Source organism: Phalacrocorax aristotelis, chromosome 15 (assembly GCF_949628215.1).
Source record: "Phalacrocorax aristotelis chromosome 15, bGulAri2.1, whole genome shotgun sequence".
Lineage (NCBI taxonomy): Eukaryota > Metazoa > Chordata > Aves > Suliformes > Phalacrocoracidae > Phalacrocorax > Phalacrocorax aristotelis.
In genome coordinates this window covers 2,495,740-2,517,078 of record NC_134290.1, presented here as the reverse complement: position 1 = coordinate 2,517,078, position 21,339 = coordinate 2,495,740, and the positions used below count along the sequence as shown (strand labels likewise).

Below are 21,339 nucleotides of genomic sequence, written 5' to 3'. Positions count from 1 at the left end.
GGGTAACCATTTTTATCTCATTTTAGGTAATTTTTAGAAAGGAGCAATGTATTTGGAACAATGATCCTGAACTTAAATCCATCCTTTACGTCCAGTGTCTACTTGTTTATGCATATTCTTTAACAGCGCAGATACTAATTTAACTGGAAAGACTATGTGCTTCATATTCAAATACTACACAAATATTAGGAGACCACATGGAAACTGCAGGGCAGATGCACAAAAGTGAAAACCAAACCAAGAGGCTCTTGTATGAGAATCCAACTCTGACTGCTTACTTGCATTATCTAACTGTATAAATTACACATAAAAGATGTATGCACCCCTCTGCTAGGTACTGTGCAACGCTAAGAAATGACGGCTGAAAGGACTTAATTTGTACACTCTTTCCAAACTGTAAGATAAAAAACCAAACCGACTCAGAGGGAGGAAGAGGTGAGACCAAAGGCAGGCGGCAAGTTGGCTGTTAGAATGACTAATAGAACTCAAGTCTCCTGGGAATGTCATGTAAGCTGAGAAAAATCAGGGAAATGCGTTGAAACAAATTTCGTAATTGCTTAATTTTAAAAGTGAAAATTAGTGAGGTTTTCTGTTGTTTCTTGTTTTATTTCTTTTCCTGCATTTTAATATCACCACAGTAATTTGACTCTTTTCATCTGGGTTAGTGAATTGAAACTAAAATCAAACACCTCATTTAAAAATCAGTTCCCTTTAAGAAAATGTGGACACAAAAATTTGCTCTATCCCTGGTTACTGTACACAAGTGAAAACCCTTCAAAAGACAAAGAGATCTTCGTTCTTGTAATCTAACAAGATTTAGGGAGAGCTACTGCAGGCAGGAACATCTAGGGTACTGTTCTGAAAGTCTAAAACCAAATAAGAAGACTGAATATACACGATTTAGGAATAAGACCTCAGCTCCAATTGTTTGCACAGAGTTCAACCTAAGGTACTCATGAAATCATATCCTTCAATGAACTCAGTTATTCCTAGAGAGCAGAAAGGCTGCCAGTCTGCATGAATGAATCAGTCTGAAACCCACAACGTAAACCTATTAGCTGGTCAAAGGACTGTCAGGGTGTTGCGAGCAGAACCAGGGAACAAAACGCTGGTTATGTGCCACAGCACAAATGTATCACGGGGCGGGGGCAGAATACCAGGCGCAGAACAGAGAGTACAAACAAGCTCGTTCATCAGCCTTTACCTGGAGAGTGAAGGCATGAGGGTTAAATATTATATATAAAGAAATATCATATAGGGTCCAGGCTTAAAGCAAGGACAGAAGCAAGCACAAAGCTAGTGGTTAAGTAGAGCGCTGGGTTTCAATTTCTCTCTTGAAGAGCCCAGAGGCTCAGAAACATCCATGAGAATGCATTTTACTGCCTGAAAGAGCAACAAGAGAAGCCATAAAACAAAGGCTGAATGATAGCCTTAGAACAAAAAACAGCATGAAAAGGCTGTCAGGTAGACACAGAGCAGCAATCTAACCTACTATGGAAATTAAGCAAAACACTCAATGAAACTAGCAATTCCTCTGTTCAAGTATTTAAGGAAAAACTGAGTCCTGTTTACCTGGTGTGGCACAGCAGCATAGCTGCTGCTGAGAACTGAGTGGCACGTACGGCAACCAGGGGAATAGCAGGGCCACTAATCAATTTTGAAGATATGAAATACTTCAAAGAAAAAAAAAAAAAAAAACCTGATGGAAAAGGGGCAGGACAGGATTTCACACATCCCTACCTTCTAATGGAAGGCTGTTCCTCAATTTCCCAAACACAAAGCCCTTGGAGTTACAAGCAGTTCCTATACTTCTCAGGTAAACTGAAACCCAATGGCTTAAATGGAACCAATTTCTGATTCACTGACAAAACTTTGGCAAACGCTGGAAACATCACTCCCAGCACAGGTCCCCCTCCCACATGCTCTTGGCAGTTATGAACCTGTACAAGGTACTTTCCAAAACGATACAGTTATTTCCAAAACAAGTTCTGATTAATCAGGTTCAGTATAGAAACTATTGGAAGGATATTAACAACTTTTGGTTTTGGGTGTTTGATTAGGGAAAGAAGTTAACCTAGGTCTATCCTGTTAGTGCTTTTAACAGCTAAGTATGATGCTTGAACACAGAAAAGAAGCAAACGCATTACAAGATGTTAATGAATCAAGAGGAATTGCTCAAAACCCGTCTAGGACAAAAATTATTGGAAAACAGAGATCAGAAGACTAGAGAGAGAAGTTGGAAAAAATCTGATGTCTGGAAATACACAGTAGAAAAAAAACCCAGATGCATAGTATGTTTGGTAAGTAATAATATAAGGAGGGATCTACAGGTAGCACTAATCAATAAACTTGTCAGAACTTCTGCACCAGACAGCAGTGAAAAGAACACAGCATCAAAACCTCCTACTGTAACACGGAAGCAGAGCCAGCCTTTCCCAGCTCCCACATAACCACACCTGGAGTAACATTTCATGATGTGTATATTAGAGCCAGAAATGCCCATCCAGCCAGAAGAACTTTTGACAAAAAACCCAAACCAAACCAACCCAAAAAGTGGATCAGAAGGCTCGAATTAATGATTTACAAGAATAGAGCAAAAACAAGAGCTCAACTAAGATCAGGCAGAAAGGTCACGATAAGATACATATTCAACAGGTATGAACAGATAAAGAATTATCATGCTCACGTTAGCATTACTAGAGAAAAAAGATCAAGATAACCCTCCTGAACTTGGTCTGTGTCTGTCAAAAAAAAAAAAGACAAGACAGGACAGTTCAGAGCACCCCACACAGAACAATACTGCTCCGGCCAGGAGTAACACAGGTCACCCGGTCTCTTTTCCTCTCTAAAGGCCACGTTCCTTTAAACAATCAGCTGCTATCTGTAAATCTTTATTAAGAGCTCAATCCTCTGGTCATGTGGAGGATAATTCTCAAAGTACTACCAGCTCTGCAAAAGATTTGCTATTGCCTATGCGTCTTATGAAGACTGGTTAAGTCGAGATTTTGATTTGTAAGAGATTTTAAGTAGCAATTAAAATGGCTGTTTAGGTTTTCTGTCACTTCCACAGAGAAAGCCTGTGCCAAACGACTGGTAGCCTTAAATCTTACTGAAATTGCATTGAAGCTTAGCAGCAAGTATTGCCTGTTACACAACAGGAAAACAACATTTTTCCTTATTGGAGAAGGTAAGCAGGGAAAAAAAAAAGAGGGGAGCATCAGTAAGTTAACAGTTACATTACACAAAACTTCATAACTGCTCCAAAAAGGTCTTTGCTTTCACACAAGCTGCACCAATTTACAGTTTCCCCACTCTGTCTGCCCTCACTTAGAGGGCCAACAGGGTTGCCTCCCGTTCCTTCCCTCAATAATGTCTGCTCTTTCAGAGACCACATAGTGCAGCATGGTCCCAAATCAGAGCATCCTACTGACAGTACAGTATAGTAGAGAGGCTGGTGAAGATTCCTTCTTCATCAAAGCAGTAGGAAACATACTCCTAGGTTCTATCAGTTGGAATTTACTTCTGCAGCACAGATTTAACTAACACAGCTCTGGACCTGTTTGTCCTTGATAATACTTTCAGTTAAAGTATGTACAGCTTAGTCTCAAGAAAAAAAAAGGTAAAAAAATAAAAATCAATATTAAATCCTCCTACCCCCTTTCTGCTGACAGGTCCTTCTTTCAGCTAAAAAACCCATTACTCACACTACTATGCCATGAGGCCTGCAAGTTCTCTAACATAAGTGTAACCTCCGGGGTGTAAAAGGAGCAGGGTGGGGGGCTGCTCGCCCAAATGGCTCCTCACTCAGCAGTGGAACTGTTTTACCACACAGCCTACCTCTACTTTCTTCCAGTAGTTCAACTCTTGAGCATCACGTTATGAAGAAAATTGTGACTGTGTAACAAGCAAAGTCAGGAAACAAACAGCATAAAATACTCCAGCCTAGAACACTCTTCAGAAGGCCCCAGAACTCTAATGATTCAGATGAGAGCAAAGCTAACCATTTTGTTTTAGAAAGGGCAAATATTTGTTCACCATCTTTAAAACTATTTTGGTAGACAATCAGATTTTTCCCAAATTTCTCAAAAAGATTTGAAAAATTACCCGTAACAGGTCTGTTGATGACGGCCTTTCCTGAGGTATTTTCTGTAAGCAGTAATCAACAAATCCCCTAAAGGAGTCTGACCTGTAAATCAAAAAAAAAAAGTTCGAAATGAAAAAGCTGCTTAGGATCTGGAATATATGCAACCTTATTAGCACAAAGCAAAAGAAAAACCTTGGCTAATTTGTTCTTAAGTTCTAAGGCAGAGAAATTAACTGGACTTTTCCAAATCCTGAATAAGCTGATCCCACCAGTTCTTTCAACAGCTAAGGACTGTTGAAGCAAACACAGACACACAGTTATGCCCCAAGCACAAGCTGAAACCAAGCAAGAATTATGTGTACCAGTCACTATTTTCAATTTTACTTCAACTACTTAAAAATAAATGACAATGAAATGACTGGGAACTCCAGAAATGCGCTCGTTAAGTTAGCCAATGAAATGGCTCGCTGCTCTCTAGAAGCTTCCCCCCCATTTGTAAGATTGACTTCGCAAAGTGCCTCGATACAATGCTTAGTTAAACAAAACTTTAGCTATATATGAACTCGTATCACAACTGGAAAGAAGAAAACTGGTCTTCTAGGTGCCACTGAACTCCAAAGCAGCATAAAAGGCACCTTGCTTACTACTCCCTGTGTTCCCAAAGCCACAGCGAGCAAGCAGGTGACAATAAACAAACTGCAGCCAAGAATACTGGTTCTTATACTGTATTCACAAGTTGTCTCTACTCTGCATTGCAAATTCTGCACAGAATAACATGGGTATCAGTGTGCAGGTATGACAGCAAGTTCTTAGAATCTTGAAAAATGGGCAGAGATGATGAAACAAGGAAACTGAAGTGGAGTGGTTTTGATAAAATAATCAGCAATGAAACAATTATGCTACTTAAGTGCTTAGCAGTGTAACCGGGGAACTTCACACCTCTCCAGGAGCTGTTGTTTCAAGCCAGCTGCAGAGTCTGCCATGCATCCCTTAATAGCAACATGCCACCCTTGGGGACAGAGCACAGGAATGGGGTAACCCCTTCTCTCCCAAAGAGTAAAGCATTCTTGTATCAAAGTTCAGATTCTGGCAGCAGCCTGTAGCATGGGGAGCATTTACTGGCCACAGAGCTTTGATGACTTTTGAAGGCCCTCACTGAAAAATATCCAGTTACCTCCATAGTCTGTGTACCTCTCCCCTCCCTTTCTCCATATTTCAGCTGCACTACAACACTAACAATTCTTCCATCAGGGATCTTTTGAAGCTGGAAACTTTGCTGAGCTAAGGCTGGCTTAATGCATCCAAGAACACTTTTAATTCCTACAGCATCTACAGCCCCATAATTAACACCTCCACACATTTCAATTGTAGCATGGCCAAAGTGACAGAAGGTCAAAATTGAGCCTGCCTACGCAGGAGCATTATTTGAGAATGTGGCCACATCACTACACTGCAACAAAAACTTTTCTTGACAGACTTAAAAGACAGACAACCATTAAAAGATCATCGCAGAGCATTTTCAGGGAAACAAAACCAAAATCTGGTAATAGCTCTCTTACCATTCATTTGACTGTAACGTAGGGGAATCATTCTGGGCTATGTGATATAAGGCACTCATTGCATTCATGTTGAAAAGTGGAGGCTTCCTTTCAGCTAGAAAGAGAAGAGAAAGGTGTGATAAGGCAGTCTGGAAAGAAAAGGAGAAAGATATGGAAGTATAAGCAAGGGTATCACTGCTAAATCAGTAGCTCATTACTGTCACCATTGCATTTATGCTAATTATTTAGTATTCTAGGTTAGACCAGGACAACCACTCAAGGAAAGCTGTTATTCACTTGAAAAGGAAATGATGAAATCCAAAGAGACCAGGATGCAAGTTATAAGGAAAGGTTTCCAGTAGATTCTACCTTAACTGCAACACTGCACACCTGACCTGCTATGGTAAAATCAGCAGACGCTGACTAAAACAGAGCTCGGATGTACAGCATGTCAGGGCTAGGAAATCTATGTATCAATCCCTACAGATCTTTGATACACTCCTCTAACATCTGTATTAAGGGAAAAGTGTGGCTGCCTGTTTCATTTGTCCTTGGCAGTCACCTGCAAGTTCGCCACATTCACTGCCAGATGTGATGTTAACTCGCCCTAACTAAAATTCTTCCTAGTCCTTGCACCAAGACAACAGCTACCTACCAGCCCCTGACCTTTCGGGAGCGCATCAGATCTCACACAGAATTAAGAAAGGCTAGTTTTCACCACCATCTCAGGTCAGTCATGCCAATCAGCACGCGATGCCAGGATTTTTAAGTTCGTGTCAGGTCAGAGCAATCACTTGTCCTTGACATGCAGCATGCATGAAAACCACTGCATTTTCTTTTCTTTAAGCAGTACTTACTTTCGGCTACACAAGAAATTAAGACATCAGTATTCAAAGAAAGCCAAGTGGTGCTCAACAAAGAGATATCCTCCGATAGCTACCTGACCCCATGTTCAGATATGGAATCATACAAAGGCAAAGCTCACAGCTTAAAAAAAAAAAAAGCTTAATACTTCTTAAAAAGGTAATATTAAAAAAAGCAAACCCATCAAGTATGTAAAATGGCTTTGAGGTTCTTGACTGAAAAGCTCCATAGAAATTCTAGTATCAAGACTCAGTGCCTACGCAGGACGGGGTAGCATGATATCTATTCTACCACTGTGATTCACTCCTTGAGAGGCCATAAATAGTCTAAACTCCACAGACACACAAAAATAATCGGCCATGCAGAAAAACAGAAGTCTAGAACTTCTGATTTTTGCACTTGTTATATCAAAATACAGACCGTGTCAGCAAGGTGTTAGCGCTGACATGAAATACAACACTGGAATTACTAGTCATTTACACCATTACTGTCTCCATGTGGGGGTCAACACTTCTTCCCATTCTGTAGGTCCCCTCTTTTTTATCTCATATATATTTCTGCTGATTAAACATATTTATAAATAACATTTTCAGTGAACTTGCCCTCACAATAAGGTCTTGACGTACTGCTGTTAAGCATAATCCATATCAAGAGTATCTTTGAAAATAATCTACTCAGCACATGCAAGGTCAATATTCAAACTTAAAGTGCACACATCTGCCACCTATACCTGCTATCACACCTACACCTGCTTCAGGCTGTGTGGATGCATTTCATTTGCCCTTTGCAGTGCAAGCCCCCTTTTCTTCTCATGTAAAGAACCTGCCCACACTGAATCACATCACAAACTTTCAGCTGAGCTTGAAGATTTTTGTTTCAGAGTGGGGAAGTAAGAAGAATTGAAAATGAAACGTAGGTCCCTTCTGACACACAGTTATTAGGACACCAATTCCCTTGACGTAAGCTGGAACAACTTTCTCAAAACCCAGGTTGAAAAATACAGACTATAAACCACAGTTTCTTCTCACACAAGACTAGAATCCTCTAGTTATTAAGGGAATAACTGAACAGACCAGATGAACATTAAAGCACAGCAGCATTAGTGGCTTGCTCTTGATTTGCCAGTGAGTAAAAGATTTACACTGAACTGTCAGTGCTTTCCAAGTAAGGCTTTTTAAAGAAAAACAAAAACAAAACAAAAAAACCCCGCCAAACCAAGAAGACATATATTGCAGACAGTTAATTATTTGTCTCATCTGCCAAGTATTTACTCACCTAACTCAATACACGTGATCCCAAGAGACCAGACATCCACCTTTCCATCATACTGTCCCTCGTCCATAGCGAGGATCACCTCTGGTGCCATCCTACCAACCACAGTGCAAAACACGTGCGTTAGGGGATACAAGTTGTGACTCCCAGCACATAGCTCAAAACGAGATGGCTTCATTATCTTCCGCAGCGCAGCAGACCAGAACTTAAAGAGCCAGCATGGAGCTGAGTAAAGCCATGCCGAAATGAAACAACCCTTGCCTGCACTAGCAACTCTTCCAAGAGGCAGTTTAAGAAAGGAAAGTAAATAAAAGGACAACCTGCTCGTCTTGCTGTTAGCGCAACATGCTGGCACATGGGAGACCCACAACAACCTCAAAGGCATTGTACCTACAGGCAGACAGCAAGGGCTGGGAGAGTCCTAAAGGCATCACCTTCACTCTCACCAGGAGATGGTGGGTTTTCCTTCGGCACACCAGGAGAAATTTCCAGCAGATATATGCAGCCTATGAGTGTAGCTATGAAAGGAACAGGGAAACCTGGAACAGTGGGGAAATATGGTGATCCAGGATAAAGGGATGAGTTGGAGGGAAGGAAGCAGTGGGCCCAGCCTGAAAAAAATCAGTCTCTTAACTTTTGTTCTTCAGAGATGAAGCAGGCTTCCTGCCAAATGGACTTGTTCAGAGGTTGGGCAATAGGTGACCTCCCATCAATGCCTGGAGCATCTGCCACAAAATAAGTGGAGCATACAGCTATGCTGGTCCACTATGTTAGGAATGCCAAGCAACCCAAGTCATCCTTAAGCAAGTTTCTTCAAAGCAGAATTTAAGCAGGTGTGTGACTTCCAGTCTGCATGGCCAGATTAACAGGATTCCCTTTTTCCATGTGGCTGTCTCAGTTCCATTACCTACGGCAAGTGTTAATAATTTTTAAGCCAACTGCATTACAACAGTCGAAACATTAACTGATGCCATTTCAAAGTGCTGCGCAGCCTACCTCTACTCATGGACACCGAGAAAGAACACATTTCCTGAAAAGCTGGATGCAGTGATTTTAAGAAAACTGCTTAGTTAATAAAATTTTTATGACAGATATTATTTTCAGATTGTGAAACACTGGAAATGGAAGAGAGCAGTCTTATAAAAGGAATGAAGTATTGCAGGCTTTACTCACCAGTAAGGTGTTCCCACAAAAGAATTGGCAGGGGAGACTATAGAAGCAGACCCAAAATCAGCTAGTTTCACTTGACCTGGTTCTGTTAGAAGAATATTTCCAGCTTTAATATCCCTTTAAAAGTAAAAAAGAAAAGTATAGTTCTGGTTACAGTAGTATAAGTTTCAAAAATTTACAAACACACAGAAGACCACTAACACCTTCTCAAATAAACACCCACAAACACATGAGACTATATAGAAGTCTAGTATTACAGAAAGCTAGAGAAATCAGATTCATGGGTTTTTTGGGAATGGAAACCTGGCTGTACCTGAAGGGTAGGGGATGAGGGAGGAGAAGAGATGAGCCATGGTTGCAAGGTTGAGACCCCTAACAGAGATTGAGGAGAGATGTATCCTAATATCCTGCTGTGACACCTTAAACGATACCAGACATATTATTTTCATCTTTCAAATGCCCTAGGCTGCCTTATCTGATCCTTCCTACAACTTTCAGATAATGCATACATTTAAGAGGTTAACGATAACGACATTACTGAAATGCTAAAGGCACAAGAGGTATCAACACCTTTGGCACCGTAAGTTTCTAAATTCCAGCAGTAAGTGGGATAATTTCAAATTAACTGCCCATGACATGCTGAGAAAGGTTAACTCATTTTGCATACCTTCCAAGATACTTGGCAATGACCCTATTCAAAGTTTGGGACGGACTTGTCAGTTATATCTGAAATATTTTTTTTTTTTCCACCTATCTGACAAAAGGAGGAGGATTGCTTTAAGAAATTCAGGTCTACTGACCTGTTGCTGAAAAAAATCACAATATAGCAAAAGTTCCTTAAAACCCTGATACAGCACTTCAACAACAAAGGGAAAACTGCACACTGGGTATGCCACAGATGTCTTTACATGGGCAAAGCAAGCTATTTGCTTTTGCAAAAGCAGACCCTCAACGTAAATGGAAGACGTGTAAGGGATCCCCGTCAGCCAGGCTGCACAGACCATGCAGTCTGGAATGTCTCTTTGCCATCTTTTAAAAAAAATGTCATGACACACTTTTTGTAAAAAGATACAAGAAAAATACCAGCTTTTTTTATCTGGTGTTCAACTCTGAGTCCTTAAACACCAAAGCCACTTATCAGTAGCAGTAGTAGACCTCCAGCCCAAACAAGTTACTGTAGATTGCCAAACACACTCGTACTCTGACCTAATGAAAACCAAACTAATTAGATAAATGGAAGGGGAAACAAAGCTATCTTGTATTTGCTGCAGAGGGAGAGCATACAATGAATTGTCATACAACTGTTGAAGTGTAATGATTTGTGCATCAAATACAAATCCAGTATCACTGTAGACCCAGAGAAACGGCAAACTGAAAGACCCTTTAAACTCAGCACGACACAAACACTGGTGAGATGCCTTTGTCTCCACAGGGCAGCACACAGCATAGGCAAAGCTGGGATAAAGAATTTACTTATAGGCTCTCAGTATAAAAGCTGGAGTAAGACCCTCTATTCCCCCATTCTCAGGACAGTATCACTTTGTGACTAGTAGTATGGAATTTTTTTTGACATGTGCTACTCAAACATATCCTGACACGTCTTCGTGTTTTGGGTCTATGCATCTGTCTCTTCTGCTGAAGGACAAGTGCTAAAGAAGTCAGCTGTGTGCAAGAGTGAACACCTCAAAAGTACAAAAGATAGAGCACAGGCCATCCTCTCTGTTACCATCTCCACTGCTGCCTTCACTGTACACCAACTAACAGAAGACTCAGCAGGCATGTCAGGTATCAGCAAACATATATGCTAACTTAGCTTTGCTTTGTACCTGCAATTAAACAGAAAATAATCGCATCCTTTGCCATCGCATAGTGTGACATTAGAACTAACTGGTAGCAGAGATGCTGTGGGAGCTCAGGAGGCAAGATTAGAGACTTGCATTGTTGCTGCGTCTCCACAAGGTGTCCCCCCGTTCTAGGTCACGCTCGTTCTGCCTTCCTTGCTGTGGGGCAGGGAAACCACAGCTGTCCCAGCTGCCAGCTTTGGTCCCTTCTCGTTCAGCGGTTGCTTTACTTTGCTCAGTGCTACTGGAACTGGCGTGTGCGACTACAGGGGAACTGCACATCAGCACAGCAACTCCTCATTCCTGGACAAGAAAGCTAGGAAATGGCACTCTTTTGCCTCTTCTTTTTAAGATACAACACCTATCAGAAAACTAGAAATCTCTTCTTGGTCCTCTTTCCTGAGAGAGGAGGCTTGCCTTCCCATCTTAGAAGTGAAAAGGCAGAATACCCCCTGGAAGAAAACCAGCCGGACAGGAACGACCTGCGTGTACTTCTAGCAGTGACTTTCCTTACGACCGCTCTCAGCACGCTGCAACAGCAAAGTGACTTCTTCCAGTTTGAAAGAGAAACAACCAGCTTTGTTCTTGATACGCAATAGGCACACTAGTTCAAAGTTCACACAGAGTAGCTGGCATTCATTATGTGAAATCGCTGAATTTACAACATGTTAATTGTACCATGTTAGAAATTCCTAACAAGTAGCGAGAAAAACTAATTCTCAGTAGTGTCCATACAGGGAGCCATTTACTATAAATAAGCATTCAATGCACTTTGAAAGCAGGTAAAATATACCAAAACAGGTATTTTTATGCTCAAATAAGAGCATATATGCAAAGGGATAATAAAAAATAATCTGATTTTAATTTCATAAATTGGCATTCATGTTTAAAGCAATATTTCACTTAAATATTATTTAATAACCATGTTAGAATAACTACCTGGGGTGTATCTACACAAGTGACAAGTAGTAACTGTCTCTGTAAAAATCCCTCACTGTGTCAGCCTCAGATACACTGATTTTCTGCCTCAAGCTTGCCACTAGATGACAAAGATGCTTTTATCCCCGTAAGTTAGTCTTTACTTGGCTCGTTCTGATGACTCTCCACTCACATTACACAAATCTAGTTCTCACTCATTTCACAAAAGTCCCTGACATATCAGTAATACCCAAAATTAGACAAAAAAACCCCAAACATAAAATGAGAACATGCAATGCTGTTGACAAAAGAATCAAACAACACCAAGCTCCTGAAAAATATCACATTATGAAAGACAAATCTAGGAATCACAAGCAGCCTGTCAGAAAACCTTCCTCTGCCTGTGTGCTCCAATTTCTCCTAAGGTAGTTTTACCCTAGACTTACGCTTTCATCAACTGATTTCTGAAAGCATAAAGTTTTACTTACTCATATAAAAATTCTCACAATGCCTAGTCTTAAAAACAGTCTAACTCTTTCACTCCACTCTGCCTGGCAAATTTATGGTGATGTTTTCCTGTCAGTCAGCCGACATTCAGATGTATTCTTTGTTACCAAGGTTTGCAGAGGAAAAATGCTACCATCGAAGAGAATTCAGCACTGGATATAGCCACATTAAATTATTTCAACAACAACAAAAAAGCACTCCTTAACAGCCAACATCTTTTATTTATACATCTACCCTTGGCATTGGGGGTACTGACAAGTGTACTGGAGAAAATTTTGGTGGAATAACCTTTACCAAAGCCGTTTAAACACAGCAAAGCAGTTTTCAGACTCTAGAGAGTTGAAGAAGGAAGGATATCTAAGCAGAACTGAGCTCTAGCCTTACCTATGAATCTTACAGTGAGAGTGCAGGTAGGCCAGCCCCTGCAAGGCACCGTGGGTGATGGCAGCAATCTCCACTTCCTGAAGTGGTTTCTTGTGAACTATGGAAAAAATTAAAGAAAAACCATAAGAAGGTAAGTGTGATCTTTTCCTAAGAAGGTGTTTTTAAAGAAAATGAACCCCACCAATTTTGCCAGCTATGAGGTGAACATCGTCTTCGTCGTACTAGTTTCCTACAGCCCGATGGCCATTAGCAGCTCTGAGCCTATGCACAGCCCACGCGTGTATTTCACATCATAGAAAACCACATTTTTCTTCACATTCCTGCTAGGGCTAACAGTTACTGTTAACACCAGGAGATCTGCCTGAGCTCAGCTTGCCAAATGTATTTTAAATACTCTCATTGTCCTTCGCAAGGAAAATTTGCCACTTTTTTCCCCCAATAGACAAAAAACAGGAAAATGAGGAATACCCAAATAAATGTCCAAAGCACCTTCCATATATCCCTAAATACGACTAGCATGTGCCTTTAGCTGACTATATCTTAGAAACAAAAGATATGGCCCACAGAGAGCACTAGTTTTTGCAAACTTTGGCTTAGATTCCCCATTCCTCTGCAGGTGCTGTTCTAGTTTTGAGGTTGTATCAGTCTCTTGTTCTATAAAACCATCTGTAATTATCCCTACAAACTGCAAGGCAAGGACAAAGGTGATCTCTGCAGGTTGTTGTTATGGATATTCAGAAAACAGGCAGTCTGCTTCAGTCATCAAGAAGGCACAAATTACAGGAACATAGCTATATACATTTATACCTTCATTTTACAAGATATAAATGTGCATACCAACTATATGTAGCACTGGCCTCCTGGGCAAGTCTCAGCTTACCCTTGGAATGACAAACCCAAGCGTTCTAGCTACAGAATAGAGCAGTATAGGCAGACCACCTCTTCCATCTGCAAAATACCAGCCTATGAGAAAACAGCCTCCCACTATACTCAGAAGGGGCACTAAAAGCAAAGACTATATAAAACTTACCCTCTAGCAAATCAGAAGCTGATCCTAAACAGTACTCCATAACCAACTGCAAGAAAAAAACCATGCTTTTAAATAATAGGGTAGACACTCCCCCACAGTTACTACTGGAATGGCTGAGAAACAGTAGAAGCAAATAAAACCCTAAGTTGCATGAAATGCAATAAGCAATGAACAAAATAAAATGCTCCGAACATTCCAGCAATGTCAAGACATGTTTCATTGCTGTAGAGAAGGTTTAGGCCCTAGGAAGTTTGTAGGGAGATATTAGAGGATGTTCCACAATAATTGTTTAATCTGCACAAACACAGGCCTGCCCCAGAAAAGCAGGACTTTGTTCCAATGTCCTGAACATCTATTTCCTTTAAATTACCTGGAAGCTGCTCCAGATGACAGGGACTACAGGCAGCACGGGATGAATACTGCTGCATGTAAAGACACTGCGTGTACTGAGTATTTGATTGCTGTACCATACATTTTCTGCTCATGAAGACCTCTCAATGCCACATCACTCACTCACCCATGCCGTATGCTCTTTCAGATAACAGCCCTTATACTCTATTGTGTTGGGGTGCTTCAGCTGTTGTAGAAACTTCACTTCTTTGATGATATCCTGCCATTTCTAACAAAAAAAGGGAAAAGATACAAATGTATTTCTCTGCTTAATCCCCTACATACTGTCATACACCACACACTGTAGTACAGTCTGAAAAGCAACCATAAAACTATTTTACAATGTGAAGAGTCATAATTGCAAAAGCACATCTGTACACAGCTGAAGCTGTCTGGATCTCTACTGCATTAACATCCCCCCAGACATATTTAAATAGCTTAAGGATTGCAATTTTTTTCCTCATTGTATCTGCAACATATTTTACTTAAAGCATTGCTACTGTTTTGCTTATTGAACTGTCCAGTGGTCTCAAATTTAGTAACAAGCCCACATGCCTCAGAACAGACACCACCACCTACAGTGCGTGCCACGGGTGGTAGGAGTTAGCTGCTCACTTCCTTCTGTAACGCAGCACACGGCAGCTGACCTTTGGAAGATCTCAGCACATGTGGGAGACCAACAGGTAAGCAAGGAAAAATGAGTTTAAAGCACCCCCGTTTGCTACTAACACACACATTCTTTACTGCTCATCAACCCACCAATCTGAGTGAACAGTCAATCCAAGTACAGAGCGTCACAACGCAATGAAATAAGAGGGGCAACTAACAAGCAACAATTGAAGTGAGACTGGTATTTTGAACAGAAGGTGTATGTAATTTTAGATTATAGATCCTGAAAAGTGTTTCAAGTCAGCTACACATTTCAGCTGACACCTCCAAGAGCTGTGGTTACAGCTCCAGTCGCCGGCGTGCTCTTAATGCGGTTATTACTGAAATAACCGCCCTACAAGCATTCTGAATTGCCATGCACTGCCTTAAATCGAACTGTTTGTCAAAATTTGCATAAATTCATTTGCCCTCCACAAACCTGCGTGCTTCCTATGGAAGTGAGCAACAACTACAGCATTAAAAAGCCGGTTTGCTAGCGTCAAATGAAATACGCAGCTAATTTCACTGTTCAGATTTACATTATGGCTGCAACAGCTTCTGCATACAGAATTGGCTTCATTCATCTTACCTCATTCGTTTGTTTTCCACTATAGGACATTTTCTTGACTGCCACCACCTCATTAGTGTGGGAATTTGTAGCCTGGAGTAGGGAGAAACAAATAGATTGAGAACAGTTTCATTTTTTTCCCCTCCCCACAGAATGAGCTGTGCCTTTTGCAAATGCAGGCTTTTTTCTCCTGTATTGCACCCCAGCAAGCTCCTACGCTTCAGAGACATCTTCCCTGTGATAAGATTTACCATAAAATCATTACGACACTTTTTTCCTGACTTTATCTGTCCATACCCACTGTTCCTCCCCCAGCCCTTACTGCACCTGCTACTTCTCCACTGATACGTAAACCAAGGTCCAGCATCGCACCTACTCACAACATGCAAAATACACTTTTATTGGAACTGCAGTAAAAACAGTTTTAGATTTGTTTCTTTGGAAAAACGTTTTCCAAAGAAATAAACAAATAATTCTCTATATAAATTATAAATCTATAATTTCATCTAACAACCCCACACAACATTGATATTCTCAAACAGCTGTTTCAAATTCCAGTTTCAAGAAGATGCTTCATTCTGGAATTTATCTCAATTTTAAAAAGCAACTTTCCTTTCTCTGCACCAGGTCTCATTTGACCAAGGAATTTTACTAAGTCAGCAAAATTCTAATTTTATGCAGCCTGTACGGTACAGGGATGGTGACCAGAGGCTGAAAACTCAGCTGTGTAAAGAGCTGTACTTGCCTGGATTGGCACTGTCCTCATTTCTGCACATTAAGGACAGAAAACTTGAAGGTTTTAGTCTTAAAAGAGTTATTGAAATCCCAGCACTGCCAACCATTTACCATTTTTAGGACAAAAAAAAAAAAAACAGTTAAAAGCTTAGAATACAACAGAAGCTAAATGTGGTAAATCCTTCTTTCAACTGCTTGAGAGGATGAATGCTATACTTTCAAGTAATGTATTAATGAAAGACATTTCATGACGCATACAGTGACTTAAAAGAAAAACGGTGTCGGGTGAACCAATAGAGCACAGGAATTACTGAAGGGAGTTGACACACTTAGACTCTTCGCAGCACACACTCCTCCCCCAATGAGTTAGAGAAAGCTGGAATCAAATCACTTTTGGTCAAGGCAAAACCCTTCCTAAACACTCATAATCAGCACATAAAAGATCAAGAGTATTTTACTCAAATTGATGAGTTAATGCTGGTGTTCTAAACAGACTTGTGAGTATTTCTGTTACGTTAATTCCAAGTATCGTCACACGAATGTGGTATCTCTCATTTCAGCTGTTATTCTTTGCCGAATGGTGCACTGCCACGTTCTCACAGTTGAGGGTGAAGTTCTTGCTGTACCAAATGCTTGGAATCCTCCTGGCTGAAATAACTTAAAGGGCCCTACAAGCACACTTCACAAATATCCACTTGCTGAAGTGGTTTTGGCCATACTTGTAGATCTTCACTAAAAAACTTGGCAGAAAACAAGCACATTTTGCTTGCAAAACCTTCCTTTATGCTGCCCTCATCTGCTTTATCACTTTTCCAGATTTCTAACATGGATATAAGTAGGTTATTTTTGATGAAAACCATTCTCCTGAATTTAAGTGTGGTATCAAGTCAAGTCAACATCAACTTTAAAACCTTGTGAGGTTTTTCTTAGCCTTGTGATATATAAAGTATCATTTCTTTCAAGCAAGAAAAGAAATTCCAAATTATCTTGCCAAACCTTGGCAATAATATACTGGAAAACAAAACAGCTCGCAAAAATTAGGCTTACATCAAGTTTGTAATCATAAATTACTAAAAGAATAGTGATATTAATCCACCATAACAGTGAGAAGACACAGATCGATGTATTTGCTGTTTGTAACAGTGTCAGTGCCAATTTAAGTAAGAGTCAAAGAGATGCAGCACCCGCATAACAATCCATGCCCTACCCCTTTTTATGTATCTGAAGTCTCTTCCCCGTTCTTTTGGAATATTTAGAAAGCCATGTTCTTCAAAGTTTTTTTGACCTATACTTTTCGATAACAGGCACGTCAGGATCCCTGGAGTCTTGCCATGACAATCCAGTATCTTATTCTTGGCCCCTGCCTTACTCCAAGATGCATAAGAATCAAGATGTAAGACAGGCTACAAAAGCTTTTAAAACAGAGGGAAAAAAACCCAAAGATGGACAGCATGCCCTGCGTGGCAGGGAAAAGCTGTAGCTAGCACGACCCTTACAAGGCAGGGTAATAGCTAGAGGCCTTCCTCAGGCAAACAACGGATCCTGGGCTATTATGCATGAAATCTGCAAACAGGTGAGTTCCTGCTTGCGACTTAGGTATGCAGCAGGACAAAGCAAAGACTCTGAAGAACAATGTACTGGATGCCTAGTGCTTCATGCAACAGGAAGGAAAGCTGAGGTTTTAACCAGTGGCAAAGAAGTGTGGATGTGTGGCAGAGAAGTGGTAACGCATCCAGTTACTATATTACTACAGTAATATTACTGCAGGCATGACTGCAATCACCATCAAGCTTGGAGGATGCAGTTGCTGCTAGGATATTGCAAGAAGCTGCTGTGTGGCTAAACTCTCCAATGTCTGTGAAGTGCAGACCAGTTAAAGAAAGCATCCAGGGAAAGGAGGAAGAGAAGCACTGGGGAATCACAAGTCTTTTACCCAACTGTAGTGACATCTCAGTTGTAAGCCTGCTTGGAAGATTAGATCTCTAATGCTCCTCACCCTCTTTCCCTGGAAGTACGAGGAACTTCTGAACACCAGAGCTGAATGATAAAGGTGGCACCTTCACTATTTCATCTTTGTCCTAAAGCATACAATGCACCCTTTTCCTTTGGTTTGAAATACGCTGGACAGAACCTCCCTACTCCCATCCAAAAACACACTTGCTCTTCTTAGGGAGTGGATCAATGCATATTTTAAGTTTTACAGCCTCATCCTCTTACACATGTAGCACATTTAACATTATACTTCCATTGACCTGTCACTTACCCCAGCATCTACAAGTGCCTGTCCCACTGCTGACAATGCCCATGGCAGAAACTCCCCTGTATCGTTACTACCATGTTATTCATTGAGGAATTATATTGTTATCCCTCAAAACATACACACGCTGCTTATCTGACGCAAAGTATCAGGCTCCTCTCCTGTTCTAATAACAGCTCCACCAGCGCCACCATCGCTATATACAACTATAGACAGTGAACTGGAGCGCTTGCAAGTGATTCACACTAGTTTCTGCCAGGTTCCGGGGTTACAAGCATAAGGGTACTTATCTAAATACTTTTATGTCTGATATTCAGAAATCTCAGTTCTAGTCAGCTTGATCTTCTGGAGTGGCAGGCCATGCTACTAAGCAGCTTAAATTTGTCTTTCACTGACTTTTTTTAAAGGGGATTCTATTTTAGTTTCACTGATAGCGACTGGACTATAATTATTTCCAAATCCAGTATTTTGGATTTGGCTTTGTTTGATACAAATTGTAAAAGCACTATTCTTCTCACTTTCCAGATTAAATTCCCTTGACTGTGTTGATTAATGCAACACATCCTTCCTGCTTGAATTCCCACTCCTCTTAAGACTTTTCTCTTTGCTTTTGCCATGTAAGCATTTGCTATTAAGATATGAGATGAACATGGGAATGAGAGGGTGGCAAAACAAAATGGTATTTCAAAGATATCTTACTCCTAAATTATCAGAGCAGCAGAGAAATCATTCAAAAGCCTGAATGCTATTTGATGTGTCTTCCACGGTATCTTTACCCAAGCAGCCACAATACCAACTGATTAACAAAGTAGCTTTTAATTCCAAACGCATTTTGAATCATTAATTCACTTGATCTATTAATTTGCAATGATTTACAAGCATATGAGCACCAAGTAGAGTATCTTGAAATTCCAGTTTGGTAAATATATTTCCAACTGTTTAAATTCAACTTTCAGCATCAGACAGCACAAGATACCATATACTTAACCTGAATGGTTGGGTGCACTATTAAGACTATAGTCAGCTACTACTATAAATGGAGCTGTACCAGTAAAAAGCCCAGAAGTGCTCTGGAAACACTTATTTTTGAGAAGTATTATGAGAAAGCTGATTGACACAAAGCACTAAGGGCTCAAAGAACAATCACTTTTACAAACGCTGAAAACCTCTAAAACATCACTTAAAAATGGTTCTGTTTTCCAAAGAGGTAAAGAACTATACTATAGTTCTTTATATACTATATAATGCTAGTATATACTATATAAAATACTATACTTACAAAGTAAACTGCTCCAAAACTGCCATGTCCGATTTCATGTAAACCCACAAATATTTCTTCGGGATCATCTTTGTAGAACAGGTCAGCTATTTCTGGGTCCTTTGGCACCCCTTTGCGCATGTTGAACAATATTACGAACTAGTTCGCACTTTCAATTCCCGATCAGTTTCTTCCTTCATCGACAAAGTAGTCTGTAGACAGCATTCAGCACCTGGTGAAAAAGTTCATCTTTAATCTGTTTCCTTTACACATGTTTCTGTTCTCACTCCTCAGACAGCAACATAAGAGGAAATACTTTCAGGAGCAATAGACTTCACTATTGTTTCCTTCAGCTAATTCTTTTTAATTATTAGTTCAATTCAGATATAGAGATTAAAATGCATTCAGAGTACAACAGCTCTTTATCTCAGGCAGGAAACAAATGCTGCAGTTACACTGAAGTCCACTCGAAGACAAGAGTCCTGTTGCTATGCAAAACTTCCCGTGATACGGGTTTGTTATTCTTCATGCAGGTCTCCTAATGTGTCTAAAAACTGACTATCACCATTGTTCCTCCTACTTTTCTCTGCTGTTTGTTTGCTTTGTTTCTCTACTCCCACTTGCCAGCTGGTGCTAGTAGAAGTTAGCTTCTATTCCACAGAAACACTTCACAATCATATGATCTTTTTCTTATTATTCATTTATTCAGTGCTATAAGACAGCTAGTTCTACTGGGTTGTGAGGGCTCCCAGGTCACAGAATTGCTTTTGAAAAATCCTAGACTCCATCATGTAAGGCAGATCTTTACCTTCTTAACATCTTTCTTTAGCATAAGCATATAACTAGACAGCACAGAATTGAGATGCACTGAAATGAGGAATTTAAATACTCATCACAAAAGTTTATTGGGGCGGGGGGGTGGTGAAGAAAACACCAAAACATCAGAATGTTTCACATTCCCTGTCAAAACATCCTGAAAAATCTGCATTGGTTCATTAGACACTGGTGTGTAAAGCATCAACAGATGCCTCTACCCCACTGCTTTTGCCTTCTGAAACCCAGCAGATTATCTGCAGGTGAGTCATCTGGAGTAGTTTCTAACAACAGTCTGGAGCACATCTCAGAACTACTTCCACATACGTAGTTCAGCACCTCATTTCTTGAGACCACATCTTCTCCGTGCATAATAGACTTCTGAAAACATATGCTAAATGTTCAGCTTACCTCATGAAATAAACCAGTGTAACATGAGACCAGCTGAAATTTAGAAATCTGATAAAATTCAATCTAAAACAAACATAAAAGGCTTTAGAAGAGTTCAGACTGCAAGTGCCATCCAGATGGAACAATGGAAGCAGAGCATGGTTTTGGTCTCAGGCTAAGACAGTCTCCTTGGCTCAGGATGACAAGTAATGGAGCAACAAGCACAACAAACTGTAGTTCATTAGAGGTGCACAAAGTACTCTGCTGGAGCGTACCTGGGTAACTGTGGCACAAAGCATGCTCTGTGGCTCAGATTCCTTTCAGCAGCATCGTCCTGTGCTCTCGTCCCCCCAGAGTCTACGTGCTCTCTTATTCTGCAAAGGAAAACAAATACCAGTATTTACATCTTATTCTTATACACAAAAATACTACACCTAGGAAAGATCACCGAGTATCATGGCATCACTGGAAAGCACAATTAAAAGGAGTCCTGGCTCTAAATGCTAATGGTGTCTCTTTAGGTGAAGATATTAACTTCCTCTGTTCTACAGCCCTGGGGCTTGTTATATATCATTATAAGATAGGAAACCAGGAAGAGAGGTTAGATGCCAAGTCCTTTGACTTTTTATAAAGACTCTTAAGCTTGCTGGGGCATAGGAGGAACATGGAAGT

The 21,339-nt window shown here is 40.5% G+C and overlaps 1 protein-coding gene across 7 annotated transcripts in view; it reads right to left on the bottom strand.

Moving 5' to 3' along the window:
• Positions 1 to 21,339, bottom strand: part of TAOK3 (TAO kinase 3) — a 97,045-nt gene that overhangs the window by 34,397 nt on the left and 41,309 nt on the right. For all 7 annotated transcript variants that reach the window (XM_075110251.1, XM_075110257.1, XM_075110250.1 and 4 more), the window contains 10 exons: positions 20,943 to 21,041; positions 19,486 to 19,696; positions 15,236 to 15,307; positions 14,126 to 14,227; positions 13,609 to 13,654; positions 12,579 to 12,675; positions 8,932 to 9,045; positions 7,762 to 7,853; positions 5,644 to 5,737; positions 4,105 to 4,186 (listed from right to left, as the gene is read on the bottom strand). In XM_075110251.1, the coding sequence (XP_074966352.1) occupies positions 4,105 to 4,186; positions 5,644 to 5,737; positions 7,762 to 7,853; positions 8,932 to 9,045; positions 12,579 to 12,675; positions 13,609 to 13,654; positions 14,126 to 14,227; positions 15,236 to 15,307; positions 19,486 to 19,605 (819 nt within the window). In that variant the 5' untranslated portion in view covers positions 19,606 to 19,696; positions 20,943 to 21,041. The remainder of the gene's footprint in view (positions 1 to 4,104; positions 4,187 to 5,643; positions 5,738 to 7,761; positions 7,854 to 8,931; positions 9,046 to 12,578; positions 12,676 to 13,608; positions 13,655 to 14,125; positions 14,228 to 15,235; positions 15,308 to 19,485; positions 19,697 to 20,942; positions 21,042 to 21,339) is intronic.